The sequence below is a fragment of the Nothobranchius furzeri genome, chromosome 7 (assembly GCF_043380555.1).
Source record: "Nothobranchius furzeri strain GRZ-AD chromosome 7, NfurGRZ-RIMD1, whole genome shotgun sequence".
Classification (NCBI taxonomy): Eukaryota; Metazoa; Chordata; class Actinopteri; order Cyprinodontiformes; family Nothobranchiidae; genus Nothobranchius; species Nothobranchius furzeri.
In genome coordinates, this window is record NC_091747.1 from 67,965,893 (window position 1) to 67,988,279 (window position 22,387).

General features: G+C 45.4%; 1 protein-coding gene across 6 annotated transcripts in view; it reads left to right on the top strand.

The window, feature by feature from the left end:
- The first annotated feature begins 3,369 nt into the window (after window positions 1-3,369).
- The window catches only part of LOC107382372 (apoptosis-stimulating of p53 protein 2), a 46,026-nt gene continuing 27,008 nt past the window's right edge, over window positions 3,370-22,387 (top strand). For 5 of the 6 annotated variants that reach the window (XM_054751861.2, XM_054751859.2, XM_070553618.1 and 2 more), the window contains exons 1-9: window positions 3,370-3,522; window positions 12,311-12,458; window positions 12,656-12,778; window positions 14,179-14,240; window positions 14,417-14,512; window positions 15,550-15,721; window positions 18,040-18,230; window positions 18,938-19,102; window positions 19,238-19,442. In XM_054751861.2, the coding sequence (XP_054607836.2) occupies window positions 3,499-3,522; window positions 12,311-12,458; window positions 12,656-12,778; window positions 14,179-14,240; window positions 14,417-14,512; window positions 15,550-15,721; window positions 18,040-18,230; window positions 18,938-19,102; window positions 19,238-19,442 (1,186 nt within the window). In that variant the 5' untranslated portion in view covers window positions 3,370-3,498. The remainder of the gene's footprint in view (window positions 3,523-12,310; window positions 12,459-12,655; window positions 12,779-14,178; window positions 14,241-14,416; window positions 14,513-15,549; window positions 15,722-18,039; window positions 18,231-18,937; window positions 19,103-19,237; window positions 19,443-22,387) is intronic. The other variant, XM_054751860.2, reaches the window with a different exon arrangement.

Here is a 22,387-nt window from a genome sequence, read left to right on the forward strand (position 1 = left end):
GCATTCTGTCATGCTGATAGTCTTGCTTCGAATAAACACAACTGTAAACAGCTGACGCAAAACTCCTTCAGAGTTAAGCCAGACGCTCGACACCGTGTACCCTGCGACATCTCTGGACCAGAGGATCGGTTCTACTTGGGTCTTCTCTACCGGACCGAGTACCCCTGAGGTTTACAACATCCTCCTTGACCTCCAGATCCACACAGAGGGTCGTCTTGCTGGGTGAGGTAGCACACAGATGGTGTCTGATGCTGTTCTTCCTAAGAAATGACTCAGTTAGCTGCAAAACCAACTTTTCACCCACACTGTAAAAAGAAAAAGTTGATCCAACTTAAAAAAATAGCTTCAATCGGTAACAAGCAATTTAATTAAGTTCATCCAACTTAAATCATTAGTACAATTAGAATAATTTAAGTTGGATAAACTTAATTAAATTGCTCGTAACCAATTGAAGCAATTCAATTAGGTTGATTAAACTATTCTCTTTTTTCAGTGCAGAAATGCTTCTCTCGCTGAAAGAAACCTTCTGATATTCATTCACGCATCCAAAAACTCGCATTTTCATTTCATTTTTAGGTTTAACTCTGTGCAGTGCTTTGGTCAGCTGACATGCTGTTTTTAAATGCGCTATATAAATAAAATTGGATTGGATTAATGAGAGAAGCCTTTAAATCTGTCCTTCAGAAGTGAAATTGGACCTGTCAAATTTCTCATCACCCTTCGAAAAATACTGCACAGATTTGAAAAATTCAAAAAGCGTGAGTGGCGGAAGGCTTTGATGGTCGTCTGTGTGAATTTTTATGTGCCTACCATGAATTGTCTACAAGCTATGATGAGAACATTTTAGCTGTCTGAAGCTGATCAGAGGAGAAAATCTCTGTTCCTTTAACATGGGTTTCAATGAGGGAAAAGCTGGGTCTCTCCTCTTTCTGAGGCTTGTAGCGAAAGAACGGTAACACTTACAGATAAAATGAAACCCATTCTGAAAAGCTGATAAAAATTCCTACTTTTTGAGTTATAATTTGTTTTGGTAGTCCAAACGTTCTGGGGGTAGTAAAGAGTTGTTCACAGAAGATGTGAAGTTCAAAAGTTAGAGTGCGGAATTTTCAGTTTAGAGTGAAGAGAGACATTTTTTTAATTTGAATTTTCTCAAACAAATTAACCGTACGACCACAATGTTTGTATTACAGTCATGAATTATAGCTCAAAACGAAGGTATATTTGTTAGCTGTAAGTCAGCGTGTGTCACATTTAAATCGGACCTACGGTTCTCTCGGGACATTGCCAGAAATGGAGCAAGGGAGGGTCACCGCTCCTATCTTTCCCCATTATAACTTTTGTGAATTTTTCTGAAAATTTAAAGTCGTACCTCAACTTCTACCTGCGATTTTAGAAAAACCGTAAAATATATCAAAAAGCCTCTTTAATATGTTAAACAGGAAAGTCTTGTGAGTTTGTTAAACTTTGAATGAAGTCTCTAAGTTAAAAGGAACCCAATAGAGTTTTAGGTAAAAAAGACAGTGATAGGAATTTGCTGAAAATTGACCAATCCCATTCATTTCAATGGGAAATTTTTCGCAGAAAATGCTTAATAAATCGAAAAATTTGAAAGATATCAATGCCAAAAGTAATAGCCGGAAAGAGCTTAACGAGCTGAACGTTTGATATGAAATTGTTGAAATAGCTCAAAATTTGAAGGAGAAGAAGAGGTTCAAAAAGTGTACGGAAGCAGAATAAGAAGAAGAAGAGGGAGAAGAAGAAGAAGAAGAAGAAACAGGAAAACAATAGTTTGCTTATCAGCATTCAAACAATAAACTCTTGGCTCCTTTCCTCGCTGTTACGACCCCAACCTGGTCTTGGAGCCAGGGAGGTCTAACACAGAAATGTGAGAAATAAAAGGAAACGATCTGACACCAAGTCACAACCAAAGAAAGTCCTTTTATTAACTAAAAGCGTCCCAACGGGAGAGAACCTGTTTAATTAAAAATGGGGGTTTAACTTAAGATGCAGGAGACAAAACCGAGGACTAAGTGACTGAATAGAGAGATTAAATGAGAACTAAAACTCACTGGTTCCAAAAGTGAAATCAGGAACAGAAACTTGCCCGGAGGCCTTACCAAAAGTCCACTGGTGACTAACTCACCCACACAACTGTCAGCTCTGTTAAGAGCAAAAGGAAAACGAACATCAGCCTGAAAGTTTTCCCAAGGTGGAAATTAACCATCCGGGGGCAACTATGTGTTCCCAAAAGTTCTCAATCACAAGTCTCTCTGTAATCCTCTCCTCTCTGTGCGTTCTCCTCTCGCTCTGCTCTCGCTCTGCTTTCTCCCTTCCCTCCCTTCCCTCCCTTCCCTCTCTGTGCGTCCGTCTGTCTCGGCTCGCTGTGCCCCCTCTTCTCTGAGCAGCGCTGATCTTTATCCGCTCCAGCTGGGTGATTTCTGATGAGCGTCAGCTGCGTGAGTGAAGCCAGGGAGCCGGGCGCTCTCCGTGGTCCTGGAAACGGTGCAGTGTAGAAACTGAGAGCCGGGGAACTCAGGGTTCGTAACACTCGCATATATACAAGTTCAGATTCAGGTGTCAGTTCGCACAACGGTGTCCCTACACCAAAGCTCTAGCAAAGAATGCAGAGACATCCAGTCCAATGTACAGTAAAAATCGTGTCCACGTCCTGGCGAAGGCTTCATCCCTGCAGTGCAGTCGACATGTTAGACATTCAAGAGAAGCATAACTGAGCACAACCCTCTGCCACTGTGCTTTGGAGGGGATCTTGTCTGCTACCCAGTTCAGGAGAAGACACTTTCTGGCACAGAAAGTCAAAATGCTGTAGAGTCTCGTTTCATATTTACCACTGACAACCGGATCGACCACTCCCAACAACAGAAATAAGGGATTATTGTTTAAGTTCGCAAACAAAATTTTGTTCATTTCCCCTCCAGAATTGCTTCACCTTAATACAGAACCAAAAACAGTGCGTAAGAGTGTCAACCTCAGTTTTGCATTTCAGGCACTGTGAAGATGCGGTGGGGTTAAATTTCTGCCTTCGGTAGGGTGAGACATGAGAGAGCAGAGCCCCAGCGCACCCCGTGTGGAACCGCCACTGTCGGTCACATCAGGAATCACAGAGCTGGTGTGTAAAATGTACAACCCATCATTATGTTTCCGTTCATTCTGAGGGTTTCTTTTTCTTGAAAAGGGGCGTGATCGCTCGCGAGAACAGGAAGTGATGTCATACCGCTCAGCTCAATCGGTGATGCTCCCAGCCGGCTGTGCGCACCTTCAGCAGGATTTAGAGCCCAGCAGGGACCCAGCTCAGGCGTCATCCGTCAGCAGCGCGCTGGACCTTCTCAGCTGTTGTGCTTTAGTCTGACTTCTCCTTTCATTTCAGTTTCTTTTTCCCAAAACGAGAAATATTCTGGTGCCCCCCCCCCCTGGCTCGCTGAGACAGCAACAGGTCAGAGCGGGAGGTGAACATCTGGAAACCATCTGGGTCTGGATGCGATGGAAGCTGCCAGCATGATGCCGGTGAGTGAAATCATCCTGATCCAAGTCCGTTCGGTTCCACCAGGTTGCATCTAGAGGTCCGTGTCGGGAATACCTCCGGATCACTTTTTACCGAGACCCCCCCCCCCCCCCCCATTATTATTATTATTATTATTATTATTATTATTATTATTATTATTATTATTATCAAGACAAAATAAAGATACAACTGACTTCTATCCTGATCAGGCATTAAGCTTCCTGGGTGGTGGATGGACCTGAAACCCACCCCCAGCTTTGTCTCTTGGGATCCTAATGGATAGTTTAACTGTGCATTTACCTTCTGGTCGCTGGTTCTGATGAATCCTCTGGCCTGCTAGCCAGCCTCCTTTTGGATCCACTTCCAAACTGCTCTTGACATCCACAGACTGTGGAAACCTCGTAGACTTTGAAGTTAAACGCTGGTTCTAATATTAATGCTGTCAGTCAACATTCTAAACTCATACCCAGTCTAGCTACGTCAGATCCGTGTTGTGGGGAGTTGTGTGTTGTTTGAAATGCCAAACCCACCCATGCTTGTTTGCATGGACGTAATTTTTTTTTGGGGGGGACAGGGGGGACATGTCCCCCCCATTTTTTCTAAAGTCAAGTTTTGACCCCTGCACTTTTTACCATCCAAAACCAATATTACGCTATATTAAATTGACACTGGTTGAGCTCTAGGACCAAGCAGAAAACAACCGTTTGTGTTGAAGCCTGTTTCCCATTAGAACATACTGTAAAGACCCCCCCCCCCCCGTCCCCCCCGTCCCCCCCACTTCTAAAGTGAGAATTACGTCCATGCTTGTTTGTTATAGAAACCATTTACAATTTGGAGTGCAGTTAAAGCAGCTGACTGAGCGTGGCTGGACGAGTCAGCTGTCCAGATGTGGCCCAACACAGCAGGACGTAACACCCACAGTGGCAGTATTTAACAGCCAATCAGGAAAGGAATAATTCAGCCTGCTTTTCTATGATGTAGAGACAGAGAGTATGAGTAAGTATTTATTCTCCTCCTGTTATTTGTGCCCTTCCATTAGAACATCAGTGATATTGTTGACATGATTCAACCACACTGTTATCCTAGGTTTCCAGCCCCGAGGGTTCCTGCAGGACTGTCTGTGGTGGTCAAGCTGCCCAGAACAGCCATAAAGCACCCATTTAGACGGGACCAAACAAAACCAACAGCTGTTGGTGCATCGTGCAGCAAGACGAGTTATATCACTGCACGTTTCTGGGATCTGATGCCAAGTCCGGTCTAAACCTAAAATTGCACCATTGTCTTGGTTTTATTAGCTGCCTCTTCATGTGTGAGATCACTCTTTCACCCTGAAGTGCCTTTAAAGGCCTCCTTTGCTGCTTTAGATCAGGTCGACCAGTCATCTCCCTTCATCCAGATCTCTGTGGCATGACTTTGGTTTTGCTTTCTTCCCTTTCTTGCCAGTAAATCAGAGAGGAACTAGAGGGTGATTGTTGGAGAAAGAGGAACTTCTAGTTGGGGAAGTAATGAGCTGAACTTCTCTTTGAACACTGCGTTTCAGCTTCTACGCATGGCCTTTAGCCAGCCCAGCACACGTAGAGGATAACACCTGGGATCCAGGTTAGATAAGAAAATAATTACTTAGAGATGTTCACTGGGCCTCTGGTAAAAAGCAGCTCAATCCTGATTTAGTTACATTTTCATCACTCACTGGAGCTGAATGTTACAGATATTCAAATTCACACATGCACGTTTCAGCAGATGAACAGTAGAATATATATGATGGGTATGAATAAACCTCAACATAAACGATGACAGTTTAGACGTTTATTGCAGTCGGCGGGCAGATTGATAAAAGAGGCATTCTGGCCTCGACACACGGGAGGCGACATCGCCTCTCCTCCATCCATTTTCAATGAGACATGCGCGACAAAGCGATAATCGCGGGTCTCCCTCCTACCAAGAGAAACGCGAAAAACGTGCGTGTGAAATTTTGCGCTCGTGCACGTGTCGAGCACCGGCGACCCAGCGACGCGATCCCAGAAAGTTGAAATATTTTCAACTTTTCATCGCTGTCGCTCGGACGAGGACCAATCAACAGAGGTTCCATTCACTGACCAATGAGCGGACAGGATGCTCCGTACACCTCCGAGCAAACATGGAGGAGAAGTTGGTTATTATTCCCGAGATGTCTGCGCAAGCAGACAGCACTAGCCTCATACGAGATCCTACCATCGAAACAAAGTATCTACAAGGGAGCCTCATTTTTAAAACTGCGAGAAAGGGCATCTGCCATGACGTTTTCAGTCCCCTTCTTGTGACGGATTTCCAAGTTGAACGCCTGTAGGAGGAGGGCCCATCACATCAGACGTTGATTGTGGTTATACATGTGGTGGAGGAAGGTCAGCGGATTATGATCTGTAAAGACAATGGTTGTGAATCGACTGTCTCCAACATAGACACAGAAATGTTGCAGGGACCATGTTAGAGCTAAGGTCTCCTTCTCAATGGTGGAATAATGTTGTTGTGCCAGGTTAAACTTCCTAGAGAAGTAGCAGATGGGGTGTTCAAGTCCAACGGTGTCTTCTTGGAGTAGCACAGCTCCTGCTCCGGCATCAGAGGCATCGACTTCGAGTTTAAAAGGTCGGGAAAGGTCAGGGGCTGCAAGAACTGGAGCACAACAGAGTAGGTCACGCAGAGCAAGGAAAGCCTGGTTACATTCAGAGGTCCAAGAAAATGGGATGTTGGTGCTTAACATGTCTGTAAGTGGTTTGGCAACAGCGGAAAAGTTAAAGCAGAAACAACGGTGATAACCGGTCATGCCTAAAAATCGGCGGAGTTCTATGGGTGTGGTCGGTGGTGGAAACAAAACAATCGTCTGGATTTTATCAGAGAGCGCCCTCACTTGGCCTTGCCCTACCTCCTTTCCTAAATAACAAACAGTGGCTTTCACACACTCACACTTGGCGAGATTTAAAGTCAAGTTAGCCATTTTCAGTCGGTCAAACACTTGGGCTAAGGTCTGAAGGTGAATATCCGAGGACGGAGTGTAGATGACGATGTCATCGAGATACGCGCTGCAATGAGACACATTAGACAAAATCTGGTTTATTAAACGCTGGAAGTGTCGATCTAGGGCTTAACATTATTAAAATATTTATTCTTAGACTGTCGTTTTTAATTTGGATATTCCAACACATCCGTTGGTACTTTTCAGCTCTTCTGACTAAAACATCTGGTAAAAACTTATTTTACAAAGCTTTATCACAATGAAGGTGTTTAAAACCGAGGTCAGTAAAATTGCCACAAACAAAGTTAACCTTAAAACCAAACAGCAAGAAGATCCCACTGGATCATCCAAAACTTCTCACTCAGAGTTAAAAACCAAACCTAAGTTTAAAACGCATCCACACGAATCTAAACGAAGGGGTTGAAAACAAACACAACAAACACAACCGGGAGACAGCAGAACCCCTGCACTGCTGCCTCCCAGACTGCTGAAGGCACAGCCTTTTTATACAGGTGTTGGTAATCAGGAGGATTCAGATCAGCTGTGCTCCTCAGGAGCCCGGGAGAGAGGAGGAGGAGGAGGGGTGGAGTCAGGCTTATTCACTAGGGCTGGGTGATCCTGGCTCCTGCTCTTCACTGGCCAGACTGGCAACCGTAACACCCCCACACATAAACGAAAAAAAAGGATAAAAGTTAGTAAAAACACACTACCGACTTTTAAAACTTTTTCTTTAAAAAACTCTGGAGGATGAGGGGACACAGGACTCTCAAAGGGGCGAAGACTCTTGAGGATGGGGGGGTGAAGACTCTCGAAGGGACGAAGACGCTCGAAGGGACGAAGGCTCTCAAAGAGGCGAAGGGGCAAAGACTCTCAAAGGGGCGAAGACTCTGGAGGGGCGAAGGGACGAAGACTCTCAAAGGGACGAAGACTCTCAAAGGGACAAAGGCTCTCAAAGAGGCGAAGGGGCGAAGACTCTCAAAGGGGCGAAGACTCTGGAGGGGCGAAGGGACGAAGACGCTCGAAGGGACGAAGACTCTGGAGGGGCGAAGGGACGAAGACGCTCGAAGGGACGAAGACTCTGGAGGGGCGAAGGGACGAAGACTCTCAAAGGGACAAAGGGACGAAGACTCTCAAAGGGACGAAGGCTCTCAAAGAGGCGAAGGGGCAAAGACTCTCAAAGGGGCGAAGACTCTGGAGGGGCGAAGGGACGAAGACTCTCAAAGGGACGAAGACTCTCAAAGGGACAAAGGCTCTCAAAGGGGCGAAGACTCTGGAGGGGCGAAGGGACGAAGACTCTCAAAGGGACGAAGACTCTCAAAGGGACAAAGGGACGAAGACTCTCAAAGGGACGAAGGCTCTCAAAGAGGCGAAGGGGCGAAGACTCTCAAAGGGACGAAGGCTCTCAAAGAGGCGAAGGGGCGAAGACTCTCAAAGGGGCGAAGACTCTGGAGGGGCGAAGGGACAAAGACTCTCAAAGGGACGAAGACTCTCAAAGGGACAAAGGGACGAAGACTCTCAAAGGGACGAAGGGACGAAGACTCTCAAAGGAACGAAGGGACGAAGACTCTCAAAGGGACGAAGACTCTGGAGGGGCGAAGGGACGAAGACTCTCAAAGGGACGAAGGGACGACGACTCAAAGAAGCGAAGGGGCGAAGACTCTGGAGGGCTGAAGGGACGAAGACTCTGGATGGACGAAGGGACGACGACTCTGGATGGACGAAGGGACGAAGACTCTGGAGGGACGAAGGCTCTGGAGGGACGAAGACTCTGGAGGGACGAAGACTCTGGAGGATTAAAACAAGAGAGCTCCAGATAAAAACAAAACAGGCTATCTAAAAGCCCTTTTCTTCATGCACGTCGCAGGCGGGCAGATTTAGCACATGTGCATACGCACATACAAACCAGCAAAGAGAGGGGGGTTAGCCCCTGCCCTTCCTGGGGTTCCCATTTATGTTACGTCCCCGACATGTGTTGTTAAAATGCGAAGGAGGGGGTAACGTAAGAAAGATGGTGGTGGAGTTTAAAATGGTTTTATTTGTAATAAAAGGTTCTAAAAACGAGCAAACAGAACTCTCTAATAGCCTGCAGCTGCGCAGGCAGAGTACTGAGGCCCTCTAGTGGCCAGAAAGTGACAGTGTCTGTCACAGTGAGTCACACACCACAACGTCGAGTTTGTCATAAACATGGCGACTGAAGCGGAGTTCGCTGCGGCTCTTTCCTCTTCTAAATGACTTGAATGTCTTTAAAACCACGACAAATAGAAGCGCTAAAAGCCTGTCTTCTAAAAAAAAGATGTTTGCGCTGTCACCAGACGCCATTTTTTACTACAGCTAAAAAACTACAGCATTGAGCGGTATAGTCGGCATTTTCGTCTTTTCTCTGATTGGTTATTTTTGAGCTGCCTAGTCCCGCCCCTCATGTGCCTCTCTGCCTGCGAGTAACTAGACTTTTTAACACCAGGGGCTTAACATTATTAAACTATTTATTCTTAGACTGTCGTTTTTAATCCGGATATTCCAACACATCCATTGGTACTTTTCAGCTCTTCTGACTAAAACACCTGGTAAAAACTTATTTTACAAAGCTTTAACTAGACCACACCCAGTTTTTGCTCCCATGCTTTCCTACCTGCCATTTACCAAATGAGCATCCGAATCATTAGGTTGTGTATATGTCAAGGATATAAATGATCTTTTAAACAGGTCTGAAAGATAAAAGTTCCTCCCCAGGTCAGGTGCTCAGAAGAGTGGGGTATGATGGAAAGAGAGCAGAGACGCAATGTCGAATCTGAAAATAATCGGACAGCCGGAAGCTGGAAGATTTGCTTTAGAATAACGGTCAGAAAACATAAATAAATCAAACGCACCATTCCTATGGAGTTCATCAAAGGTGGTGATTCCATAACGTCTCCACTGGGCATGTGTACCGTCGGTGAGACCAGGAGGAACAGATGGGAGGATATACTTGAAATGGTTCCTGTATTGTGACCAAATTTTAAGACTCGTAGTTTTTTACAGGATTTCTTGAGAATGTTAGTGACGGTGTGACATAGATCTGTCAGGCTTTTCTAATCCTAGAGTTTCACCGTCTATTTTATGTCAGAGGCTAATGCAAGAGATAGGTGTACCAAACCATTTTATTTGCTAAGCGTTTCAACGCAGCCAAGCAGCCGACTAAAGCGCTGCACAATAAAAACCTCTCAGGGGCAATGATCAGACATTCAGTCTTTTCAAAGTTTAACTGAAGGAAGTTATCTTCTAGCCAGCTGGTGATCGCTGATAGACACTCTAGTAATTCAGACAGTTTATAGAACTCAGAATCCTTAAAGGGGCAGTACAGCTGAATGTCATCTGCATATAGGTGATAAGAGACATTATGAAAAGTATCAAGTATCTGTCCAAGAGGGTGTATGTACAGACACTAATGAAGGCTGAGGAGACTTGTCAGCTGATAGATTAAGGTGTTAAAAAGACAAACGCACAGCAAGGAGGAGAGTTTCAGGTTTGATTTCACAACACTAGATTAAAGCGGACTCTAGAGGGCGCCAAGAGCAAGCTTAAAACGGAGTTAGTGTGCCTTTAAAAATAAAACAAATGAAAGTAAATATTGTTTTAGAGCATTTATGAAGCAGATGTTTTTCAGGAAGCCAAATATGCAGAAAAATAAAAGTCGGCAGCAGAACCAGGTTGCCCACGGATGTGCCTGCTTTTAAATCGGTTCTACTAAAGAGCTTGATCTATTTCAGATGACTGCTATTAACCAACCCTGACACTTTTATTACACCTGACTAGAAATTAAAGTTAATGCAGTTTTGTGTCATTTACTGTCACCAGGGCTTAGTGTGTGTGTGTGTGTGTGTGTGTGTGTGTGTGTGTGTTTAATCCACTATTAGAACATCACATGATGCTGCTGGACGTATGGCTGCCTACAAACACTTGGGATGTGTCCCGAGGCGTGCCAGCTGCCACATTTCCACATATTACATCACGGAGGACTTGAAGTTGTTGAGGATCTGCTGGAGCACAGGAATCTTAGCCTCATCGGTCGGGTCCAGGTTCAGATCTGAAGCGCGTTTTTTTACTCTTCGTCATCATTAGCTTTGATCTTTGTCAGTAAGAATACATAAGCTGGTGACCGTTTTGTTCCGCCTGTACACAATGGTACAGAAAAGATCTGTTGTGTGGGAGCCGTTGGTGAAAGCCCCAACAGCAAACAGCTGATCATTCTTTGCAGGTGGAAGGTTCAAATCCTCCAATCCTACATCAGCAGCATTAAGCTATGTCTATGATTTGAAACGGCTGCATTCAGGGAAGCTCTCTGGCTCCCAGCCTGTTAGCAGACACCCTGCTGAAGTAACAGATGGCCTGGTGCATCCTGGGAGTTTTGTCCTTAAATAGCTGTTTTAGTTTTCAGTAGTACAGAACAGCTTTTGTTTTTACTCATCTGTTGGTGAACGTGTTCACACACCAGCGTAACTGGGTCAGCCGGACCAGTTCTATGTTTACCAACAACGATAACTTCATGTTTCTATTTATAGTGATGCAGCCGGCAAAGGCAGGTCAGGACAGGCAAGAAAAATATCTGTAGAAAAACTACTGTTCACTAAAAGGTGAAAAAGGGTAAAATAACAGGCACTTTCGACTCTGAGAGCTAGCACCACGTAAGCTAACAGCAGAATGTAAATGAGACTGTTATCTATGGGGTGCCATTTGTAAAGTCAAACAGTCATGATCTAACAGCAATATTTTTGGTTATTTAGCATATATAAGAGAAAAAATCGGGAGTTCACTTTTTCGAAGTCATATTTTCATCATGTTATTCATACATTTATAAATGTTAAAGTTTCCAAATAAATATTTAGTTAGCAAGCTAAATATTTAATTTGTAGTTAAATATTTATTTTGCAAACTAAATATTTAGGTCTGATCTAAATATTTAGTTTGTAAAATAAATATTTAATTCACTAACCAAATATTTAATTTACTAATTAAATATTTATTTTGGAACTAAATATTAAATTTGTAAATTAAATATTTATTTTCTGAAATAAATATTTAGATCCCAGCTAAATTGGGAAATATATTTATATATTATATTTTTGGGTCAGACTTAAATTTTTATTTCCCAAATACTGATTTTGCAAACTAAATGTTTAGCTCCCAAATAAATATTTAGCTGGGATCTAAATATTTTTTCGGAAATAAATATTTAATTTACAAATTAAATATTTAATTTACAAATTAAATATTTAGTTCCAAAATAAATATTTAATTAGTAAATTAAATATTTAGTTAGTGAATTAAATATTTATTTTACAAACTAAATATTTAGATCAGACCTAAATATTTAGTTTGCAAAATTAATATTTAACTACTAATTAAATATTTAGCTTGCTAACTAAATATTTATTTGGAAACATTAACATTTATAAATGTATGAATAACATGGTGAAAATATGACTTTGAAAAAGTGAACCCCCAATTTTTTCTCTTATGATATGCTAAATAACCAAAAATATTGCTGTTAGATTATGACTGTTTGACTTTACAAATGGCACCCCATAGTTATCAGCATAGATATGCACATAAACATATCTATGGTTATCAGAGCTTTTGGGGTAGACCTGCTGCCCCCATGCATCCTGACTGACCTCTGACTCCTCCTGTAAACGCACCAGTGGCCAGTCAGGTGAACACACAGACATGTAAGAGTCTACCTGTTACCATGACTACATTGGTTTCGCGCTCAGAACCGTTATTGGTCCATAAGTCTTACCTGATCCTCTTCTGTGTGTTCTCAGATGTTTCTGACTGTGTACCTCAGCAACAATGATCATCACTTCAGCGAGGTCCCCATCATGCCCGAGACCCTGTGCAGAGATGTTGTTGAGCTTTGCAAGGAGCCTGGAGTGGTGGACTGCTACCTGGCTGAGCTGTGGGGGAGGACAGGTAGGAACCACAACCCACCCACACACGTGTGATCAGCTGTTATCTTCGTGCTGTTGTTTAAACGTTTAACAAACGGCTGCAGCAACGAGACAGAGTTCAGATACAAAGAATAGATCTTTTAAGATTGCTCAGAATCTGAACGTGGGCCATCGTGAGAAGGAAATCTGTCCACTCAGGGGTCGTTTCTCACTTCTCAGAACGCGTGGTGGAGGAGGGGGAGCGCATGAGTCAGGTGTTGCAGCGATGGACGCATCGGATGGGGGAGGTGCGGTACACACTACGCCATCGACGAGCACCTGACCGAGACTCGCAGAGGCCAGGTGAGGAATACCTTCCTGTTAGATTCCTCTGTGGTAAAATAAAATGTATAATTGTATAAATTAAAGTATTAAACATGGCTGCAGTACTCTCATCACTCTGCTGTAGAAACTAAATCATCCCTCACAGTGAAAACCGTTTTTCATGCATCTTAACAACGTTCTAACACAGCACTGCTATAAATATAACGTGGAGATGTAAAAAAAAAAAAAGAGAACAACTAAATATTGGATTTCTTTTGCCTTTGTCTAAAAACCTCCTCCAATAACACGGCTCGGACTGAAAGCACCATCCGGCTGCCGGTCTCCCCAAACCGCCGCGCTTCCCTGGGTCTGTCATGGTCTGCGTCTGTGTCTTCCCCATGTGTCTCCTTATGTCCTCCGTCCCTCTTTAGATTCCCCTTTTGTGTCTCATAGCGCCCTCATGTGTCCTTCGTCTGCGTCCATTATGTGTCTTATGTTGGTAGTCCTTTAAGTCTATTCCTCCCAGCCCCTCCAGGTCTCATTTACATTCTGTGTCCTTGTAGTCCCCAGCTCGACGTGTGTGTGTGTCAGTCCTCTGCTCAGTGTGTGTGTGTGTGTGTGTGTGTGTGTGTGTGTGCTTGTCCAGTCCCCATTCCTGTTTATATTAGTGCATTTGTGTGTGTGATGGTGTGTGTGTGTGTGTGTTAGTCCTTCCCGCAGCCTTTAGGTTTAGTTTTGTGTTTTAGAGTTTTTTAGGTTTATTTGGCCCTCCTCTGTTTCCGTATGCCCATGTCGATCATTAGGTTCACCTGACTTCCCTCCAGCTCTCACTTCACACACCTGCTGCCATTTTCCCTAACCACTTCTCCCTGTGTATTTAAGCCCTGTCTTGTCTGTGTCTGGTGTCGGTTCATTGTTGTTTCTCAGCGTTATTTGTTCTGTCAGTCTGCTTGTTCCTCTTGTGTTTTTTGACTCCCTGGATTTTTGGATTTGGGCTCCCTGCCATTTGGATTTATTTTTGTTCTTCCTCCAAAATAAAGGATTTTTACTTATATCAGCTCCTGCCTTCGTGTCATCCTGGGTTACTGCATTTTTTTTGGGTCCAAACCATCCCTTCAACGTGACAGGGTCCTCCACTCATCACACACTCACATCTTAAGCAACACAATGCGACAGGCGTGAGAGGTTCTCCGCTCAATAACATCAGAGAAGGAGAAACAGCCGGCTGCTACTTCACAGTTTTAGGATAAACTACAACAGAAGACTTTGGACCTTGAAAACAGAGGCAGGTGTTTAGTGCTACCTCGTTCCTCCGGCATCGCGGGTTTCTGGTTCTGGTTGTTTTAACGTGTCAAACAGACTGATCCAAGCACCACAGTACATAAAAACACTGTAATTATAGGTAAAGGTTGTTATAAAGAGTGTTGTTTTGTGTCCAGGTGGATCCAGAGCTGCAGATCAGGTGATGGCGATGATGATGAAGACCTCCGCTGAGAATGGGGTTGGGATTGCTACTTGGTGTCAGATGAAAAGCTTTTATTCTGTGCTTCCACCTAATTTTTATTATATAAATGTTAATTAATATGAAGACTGGGGGAAGCTATTGGCACCGTTCATCTGCAAAGGAAAAACAAATGTCTTCAACTGAAAATGTTAACGTCAACTTTGTGTTTGCAGCTTTCAGTTCCTCGTCTGACGCTGGGCCAGATGCAGGACCTGGCCACCCAGCAGCAGCAGCAGATCCAGGTCCGGCAGCAGCAGCTGGCCTCTAAGGTACCCTCCTGTTAAACACAAGATCAGGAGAAAGCATAAGCAAAAATTCACTGAGATGGACGGGAGCCCTGGAGGACCACGGATGGACAGCGACTGATCAGAAGACCCACCTGCAGATGGTTCAGCTGTCCAGTTAACCCCCTAAAACCCTTTCAGTCCCACTCACCTGACTTCTAAAGTACGGTGGGATTGTGGACATGTTTGCAGTACTTCTACCATAAAGTCTACCTTGTGGGTTACTGCATGGCTATTATGGGATGTGACAGCTGTTCTGTTTGACTGAAGTACAGCACGTTGAATCTAAGGAAGGTTTCATAACAGCTGATAATTTCATATTAAATGAAATGCAGTGTTTCCCGAGCCTGGTCCTCGTGGCACACTGACCTGTATGTTGTCCACGTCTCTGCTTCAGCACACCAGGTTACATCGCCTCCTCAGGAGGACATCAGGTACTGCAGATGCCTGTTAATCACTCATTCATCTAAGCTGGGTGTGTGGCAGCGGGGAAACACTGGTGTTTACAAGGGCAACATGGAAAACATGGACAGTGTACCCTGAGGACCAAGGTTGGGGAACCGGTCTAAGGTGTCAAGTAACTAAGTACAATACTTCATTTCTCTACTCAAGTAGAGGTTCTGGGTCTCCATGCTTCACGTTTTTATATAAAATTAGGACATAATGTTTTGAGGAGGCGTGGGAGTGCTTAATTGCATTTTTTTACTTTTGTTTTATACTCGAAGTAGTAAAACCTGAAGTTTTTAGTCTTACTAAAGTAAAAGCTTGATTTGATACTTCAACCTCTACACAAGTCCTTCATACCCTAGTACCTGTACTTCTACCTGAGTGCTGGCTGAACACTCCTGCTGAGTTGACAGTTTGTGGTTTGGAGCTCACTCCTGAGGCTCATCCTAATGTGGTGTCAGCTGATCCTTTGCTGTAGTTTAGGGTCGGTGTGAGGTGGACAGGCAGGTTCACCCGCATCACTCTGGGCTTCTGCAGGAATCCTAACAACGGCGTGCCCTTGTTGTGCATTCCAGGAGCAGCAGCTGAGTTTCCTGAAGCTGCAGGATGAGAGGCAGCAGCAGCATCAGGAACAGGAGCTACTACGACAGCTTCGAGACAACGTACATAATCAGGAGGCCAAACTGCTGCGGGTTCGGGCCCTCAGGGACCAGGTGGAGCAGAAACGCTGCAGCAACAGCCGGCTAGGTCAGAGGGCCGAGTGTTGGTTTGTTTTTGTCTCAGCATGTTGCTGCAGCTGAATCACTAACCCCAAAATTCCACCACATCAGCTCCGCCCCCGCTTTCCGCTGCCGCTCACTTCCGAACTCAAATTTTACTGGTAACCGCTCTACAACGGCTCCGCTCCGGTGCGGAGACCTGAGGTGCGCAAACAGGCATGCGCGGGATTTTCGAGATCTTGCGATACAGTCCGAGCAATAAACGCGGAAGTTAGATCCAAACACCCGTTGTGTGGGAGAAGCATCGACATGAACTGTTTAATCTGCCCATCATTTGTGTTGAGAGATCAGCAGTGTTTGGATCAACAAAGTGTGACTACTTTGATAGTGGAAACTGTATTTATGGCTTACTTTTGTGCATTTAAACTTCAGCCGCCATTGATAGTTGTTAAAAGTTGTTAAACCTGTGCATATGAAACAAAAAACGCCTTTTGTTTATCGATTTATTGTGAAATAACGGAAGTTGTGCTTGCTCCCTCTCCTGTTGGGCGGTTGTGGTTTCTGTCCATTTACTGCGGAGGTGCTCCGGCGTCCGGCAAAAATAGAATCAATCCTGTTTTTGCCGGATGGTGGAACGGCGGGCGGCGCACTGCACCGCACGGCCGCAGTGGTGGAACAGCTCTGATTTACTACAACGGGACCGTTTTTGCTGCGGAGTTCGCTGCCAGAGCGGAGCGGAGATAGTGGAATTTTGGGGTTACACATTAGCGCCAGTCGGAGGCAGTAGGTGTGATTTCAGCTGGCCAATCAGTTCGTAGTGTCACCTCGGTCCCAGTCGGACCGTTGGGCAGGAGTTCTGAAAAAAATAGTCACCTCGGACTGGAAAACACATATCTGACCCATGTGAAGCCAACGTACAACCCAAGCTAATGCTAACCAGCAGCATGTCTTCCTGATGGGTGGTAACTGGAAGCTGGTTCCACCAGAGAGGTGCCTCTCATGGATCTGATGACCATTCCTGTTTTTCATCTGATCCCAAGAAATGTCCGGTTGCTTATCGTTTATGGCAGACTCTTTTGTCCGAAGTGACTTACAGAGGAGGACATAGCCATTATTATCAAGGCTAACCCCGGGTTTCCACCGGAGCCGTCAGCAGCACGTCTTGCTCGCGTAAGCTGCTGCTTGGCCCTTCCCACGAGACGCGAAGCAGCAGGGGAGCAGCTGTCACCGACCGAGCACGAAGTCACACTAGTGACTTCGTCAGTAAACACAACAACAAGCAGGAGAAAACTACAACATGGCTCCAAAATGTTTGTGTTTTATGTTCTGTCCATTTTATAATCGCCAATACGGACCTGAAAAACAAAGGAGACCGCTAGCTAGGCGATAACTTCTCACGGGGACGCACAGTTAGTAACTGTTTTTAAAAGTAAAGCAACCGGAAGGCAGTACGTTCTTTATTCAGAAAATCTCGGGAGCTTCTCTCCATTTCCGCGTCCGATTTCCTGTCTTTCCTTCCCCAAAAATGTCGAACTTGACCCGTTTCAGAGGCGTCGCGCGTAGAAAATAGAACCGGCGCGTAAAGGCCGCGACATGCTGCTCCTGAGACGCGGCCGACTCGCTCTGCTGACGGCTCCAGTGGAAAAGGTTCTGTTGACCACAGCGGTTCCTATCAGCAGCTATGACGTGCTGCTGACGGCTCCGGTGGAAATCCGGGGTGACTGTGATCTAAAGCAGTGCTTCCCAACCTTTTTTGACTTGTGGAACCCTGAGCCGTGTTCTCGTACCACGAGTATCGCCTTACTCAGTCGTGTTGATGGTTCCCCATCCCCATTTAATCATTTCATTAAATCTCCTTACCTCTAAACCTTGTCTCACTTCCTGTCTGGCTCAGGGGAATTCTTTAACTTTAACAATCCTCATGCGGGGTCCAGACTCCACGAGGAAACTTTCTGTAACGAGCCTTTTACTTTTAAAATCACGTATGTATTTGTTTCATTAAATATGTAAGCGGGTTACTACCTGCTAGCCACAACAGCTGCAACTACTAAGCTACTAACCAACCATAGCTAACTGCTTTGGATCTAAGACAAACATTTCAGATATCAGCCCGGTAGCTGCAATTAGTGATCTAAAGCCCCCCCCCCCCCCCCCCCCCCCGGCCTTCTTGCTTCTGGGTCTTTTTTGTGTGTGGCCCTCGGACCATTATAATTGAGGACTCCTGGCTTGGGTGAAAAGAACATTTCTTAAGAGATGTGAGATGTCTTAGAAGATTTAACAAGATAACAATAATAATAATAATAATAATAATAATAATAATAATAATGAAACTGTTTGTGACGCCAGTGGAGGAGGTCGAGCAGATGACCGGCCTGTTTCACCAGAAGCAGAAGGAGCTGTTGGTGGCTGCAGCGAGGGTGGAGGAGCTGAGCAACCAGCTGCAGGCTCTGAAGAGCAGTAGACCAGCAGCTCTTCTTCCTCAGCAACACAACGCGTCCTCCTCCGCTCAGCTGGAGAGCCTTTACAGAGAGCTGAAGGTGAGACATAAACATGGGTTTGCCATGGAGCCCCAGTGGGAAACCTTTTAGTCAGTTCTTAGTTCTGTCCCGGCTCTGAACGATTTCACCCTTTGTCTGCTAACGTGTGGAAACACGGGTTCCTGCAGCTAGTAGGACTAAACCCTCACCTACAAAAACACACAGCTTCATTCTTCATCTTCTTCTCTACTCTGAGTGAAAACATCACATGCAGGACGCGTTTCTCTGCCTTGCTGCTGGGCCTCCCGGCTTGGTAAAGCTAACCTCCAACTTTTAATTTTAGATGTCAACTCTTTTTAGTCTGTTCAGAAGAGAATAAATAGGTGATTAAATGTATGGAAGAGAATAAGATCAATCAATCCCCTGCAGAGGTCTAAACTATGCTAGTGTGTGGGAGGGAGTTTCAGGTCCTAATGGGAGGACCCAGATTTGCTCTTCAGCCCGTGTGGCAAAACCTGCCGAACCTGGGCCGGTCACGTCAAGTCTGAAGCTAGCCAACAACCAAAACGGGAAGTTAAGGTGTTTGAGCAGAATGCACGAAACAACATTCCTCAAAAACTAAAAACAAAACAAGACCATGTGTGTTAGAAATCAGCTGATAAAAAACTCCCAGTAAAAGGGCGAAGGGCGAAGTCCCCCAGGGCTGTGGACTGGACAAGGAGAGGGTTCTGGAACATCAGTGTGATGCTTTTCACCCATGTCGTCAGCTGAGGAGCAAGCTCAACCAGGACCAGAGCACCAGGCTGCAGCAGCAGAAAGAAGCCCTCAACAAGAGGAACCTGGAGGTCGTAGCCATGGACCGACACCTGTCTGAGCTCCGAGAGCGCCTCTGGAAGAAGAGGGCTGACCTGCAACAGAAGGAGAATCTGCCGGTGAGTTCGGATGAATGCAAGAGATGTGTCAGAACATTTTGTTTATATCACTGGAGGAGATCAAATGTCTGTTCTACCCGCTTTTCTTAGTTTGGTCATTTCTGTCTGCCACAGAAGTTTCTTTGCTTTGTTCAGGTGGCTCCAGACGGCGTTGCCCCACAGCATGGAGGGAGCTCCAGAGTAGCAGCGGTGGGGCCGTACATCCAGTCCTGCTCTACCTCTGGGTCCCAGGAAGGCCAGGACATGCTGCTGAAACCAACGCACGGAGACGGCACCTCCACCTTACCCACATACCCCTCAGTCCTGAAGCCCCCAGCCAAACCAGCCAAACCAGTGCCCGGTATGAGAGCATAAACGTCATTTTCTGATCTTGTTTGATGTGTGGCATGGATTTGACTCATGATGTGAATCTTAAAGACACATTTTGATGCCAAAGAAAGCGTCTATTTTTGTGTGAAAAGGCGTAGATGTCATAACCTGAACTTGGAGGACCCGTGATGACATCAAACACAGTAAAGCTCCTTTAAAAGTCTTTACTAGACGTGGCGTTACCCGAGGAGGGCGAGGCTGGAGACAGAGTCGGAGAGGAGGCGTGGGTCAAAAACCAGAATGAGGCGAAGCAGGTAAATGGAACAGGCTAGAGAAGGGGTCAAAGACAGGCGAGGGTCGTGATAGCAGGCAGAGTCCTAGTGTTACACCCCTCCAGGCCTAGGATTTACCGGGAGGGGCAACACAAGTGTGGTGGGATCAAACACGAGGACAAATAAAAGTTCAAAAGGAGTTTATTAACTAAAGGTGTCCCTGGCAGGTATAAAAAGGTAGATGAAAATAATAATGCCAGAGGTCTGATTAAATCTATTATACTAAATATAAGTCTAAAGATCTGGGCAAGGCCCCACACTCGTACGATACCCAGCCCGGGGTAAGTTTCCTCCTTCTGGTCCTGTGTTACTCCAGCTGTGACAGGCGTCTCACGCTCTCCCTTTTCTCTCTCTCTTTCTGGAAGCCGGTGGTTCTCCTCCAGGAAAGATCTCCATGTCCGTATAAAAATGCAAGTCTAGTTCTCTCGGTTTCCCTCTGGTTGTGGCAAAATGCGGTCTCAGGTTTTCCCCGTTTCGTCTCTCGTCTCTCGTCTCTCGTCTCTGAAGTCTCCGTGTCGTTCCTCTGCTGCTCGTCTCTCTCTTGTGCTCGATCTCTGTTCTCTCTCCTCGACCTCTCTCTGTTCCGTCTCTTCCTCCTTTGTAAGGCTTCTTGATGAGTGCTGATTATCCGCAGCTGGTGTCAGCGTGCCTCTCTCCATGGTGCTGATCCTCTAGATCTCAGCGGGGCCGGAGCGAGGAGCTGTCCACGGTGTTATGTGTAAACGGAGCTCAGGAACGCAGAGGTTATGACACCTAGGCAGGGGTCAGGCGTGAAAACGAGGTCCGGAGGCTGTGATCAGGCAAGGTGAAAGGCTGGAAGATCTACTGACAAAGAGCGTTCAATAATCTGGCAGGGAACTGGTGGCTCGCTGGTGAATATATAGCAGTGGAACCGGGTGAGCAGGGTGAGGTGATTGCGTTGATGACAGAGTGCAGGTGATGGTAATGAAGTGGCTGAGGGCTTGATTGAGGAGGCAGCAGAGGCAGAGGAGGGTGTCAGCCTGGGAGTCATGACAGTAGAGGACTCCAACTGCTCATCGAACCAGACAAGGAGAAGAAGAAGCATGTCTGTGAGTTTAGTGAGCTTCACGTCCTTCTCCAGTCTGACAGAAGGAGCATTAAACGTGAAGAAAACCACCATCAGTCTGGTCTTGTGAAGTTGTGGCTGTGCTGGGGGGAGGAGATTCTGCTGTAGTCTTTTATTTACCAGCTTTTACAAGCTAATAAATCTTAAAGTACATGGCCGACATAGTCGAAACTCACATAATTATTATTATCATTTAAACTTAAGTACAACGTGTGTGATTCAGGGCAAAGCAGTTTAGAAAATAACTTTTGATCCTCATTCTGAGATCCATGAGCCGACCGGAAGGGGAGGAGCCTAAAGCCTGGGCACACCAGAGGCAGCATCGCGCCACCATTTTAGATAGAAGTCATTATTGGAATGCTGTTCTTTTTCCTCCATGCATAACGATCCTTGTTATTCCCAAATAACTCCGTTTGGTTTCATCAGTCCACAGCATCTCATTCCAGAATGAAGCTGGCTTGTCCAGATGTGCTTTAGCAGACCTCAAGCTGCTGTTGGTGCTGTGGGTGGAGAAAAGACTTCCTCTGCATCACTCTCACATGCAGCATCTCCTTGTGGAAAGTGCACCCAATAGTTGAACGGTGCACCGTGACTCCATCTGCAGCAAGATGATGTTGTGGGTGTCACGGCGTGTGGGCGAGGTGAGCGGAGGCGAGGATCCAAACGCGGGTGAAAAAGGCAGACAGGAACGGTTTACAAAGGCTTTTATATAAAACACGCTGGACATGGAAACAATGAACCGACAAAAACACAGAACTGCGAGGGTTTAAATACATGAGGGCTGGGAGCTTGGGTGATTGGAAAACGAGAGGCAGGTGGGAGCATTTAACACATGACTGGACAGAATGGGGAGACAGGACAGGGTGTGACAGTAGGTCTTTGGTGCTGCTCTGTGGGTGACTCTGACTTCTTCTCTTCAGTTTATCTGAGACTTTTCTTGCTCTGCCTCTTGGAGCCTTAACTTGAACTGGGCCTGTGGTCTATTTCCTCAGTATGTTCCTAAGTGTGGAAACAGAAGCTGAAATCTCTGAGACCATGATGGTGAACCATCTTTGTTTTCAGCTCTTGTGAGAGTTGTTCTGAGACCCCGTGTTGCTGCTCTTCAGAGAATATTAAAGAGGAGGGAGACCTACAATTGTCCTCCCTGAACTGGATGCACCTGTGAATGGAGGTCAAGGGTCACTGAGCTTACCAAACCAATTTTGAGTTCCAATGTTTAGTTCTGAAGGTTTTAGAATCAATAAAATGACAACAGTGTCTGAATTTAAGCATTTACCTAGTTTTTTGTATATCCTGTAAACTTAGTTTCACTTCTCAAACATCAGTGTGTGTGTGTCCTACATGATATACGTACCTGAAATGTTTTATTGTAACAACCAACAATTTCTACAGGAAAGTCATGGAGATTAACAAGGCTGCCCAAACTTCAGCATTCCACTGCAGAACTAGTGTGGAAGCCCCATCTACCTGTCCCACAAACATCTTCTGTGCGGTTTCTGGTCAGCAGAGGGCTACAGGGTGCTGTCCAGTGTGAACTTGATCACGTCTCCACCTACA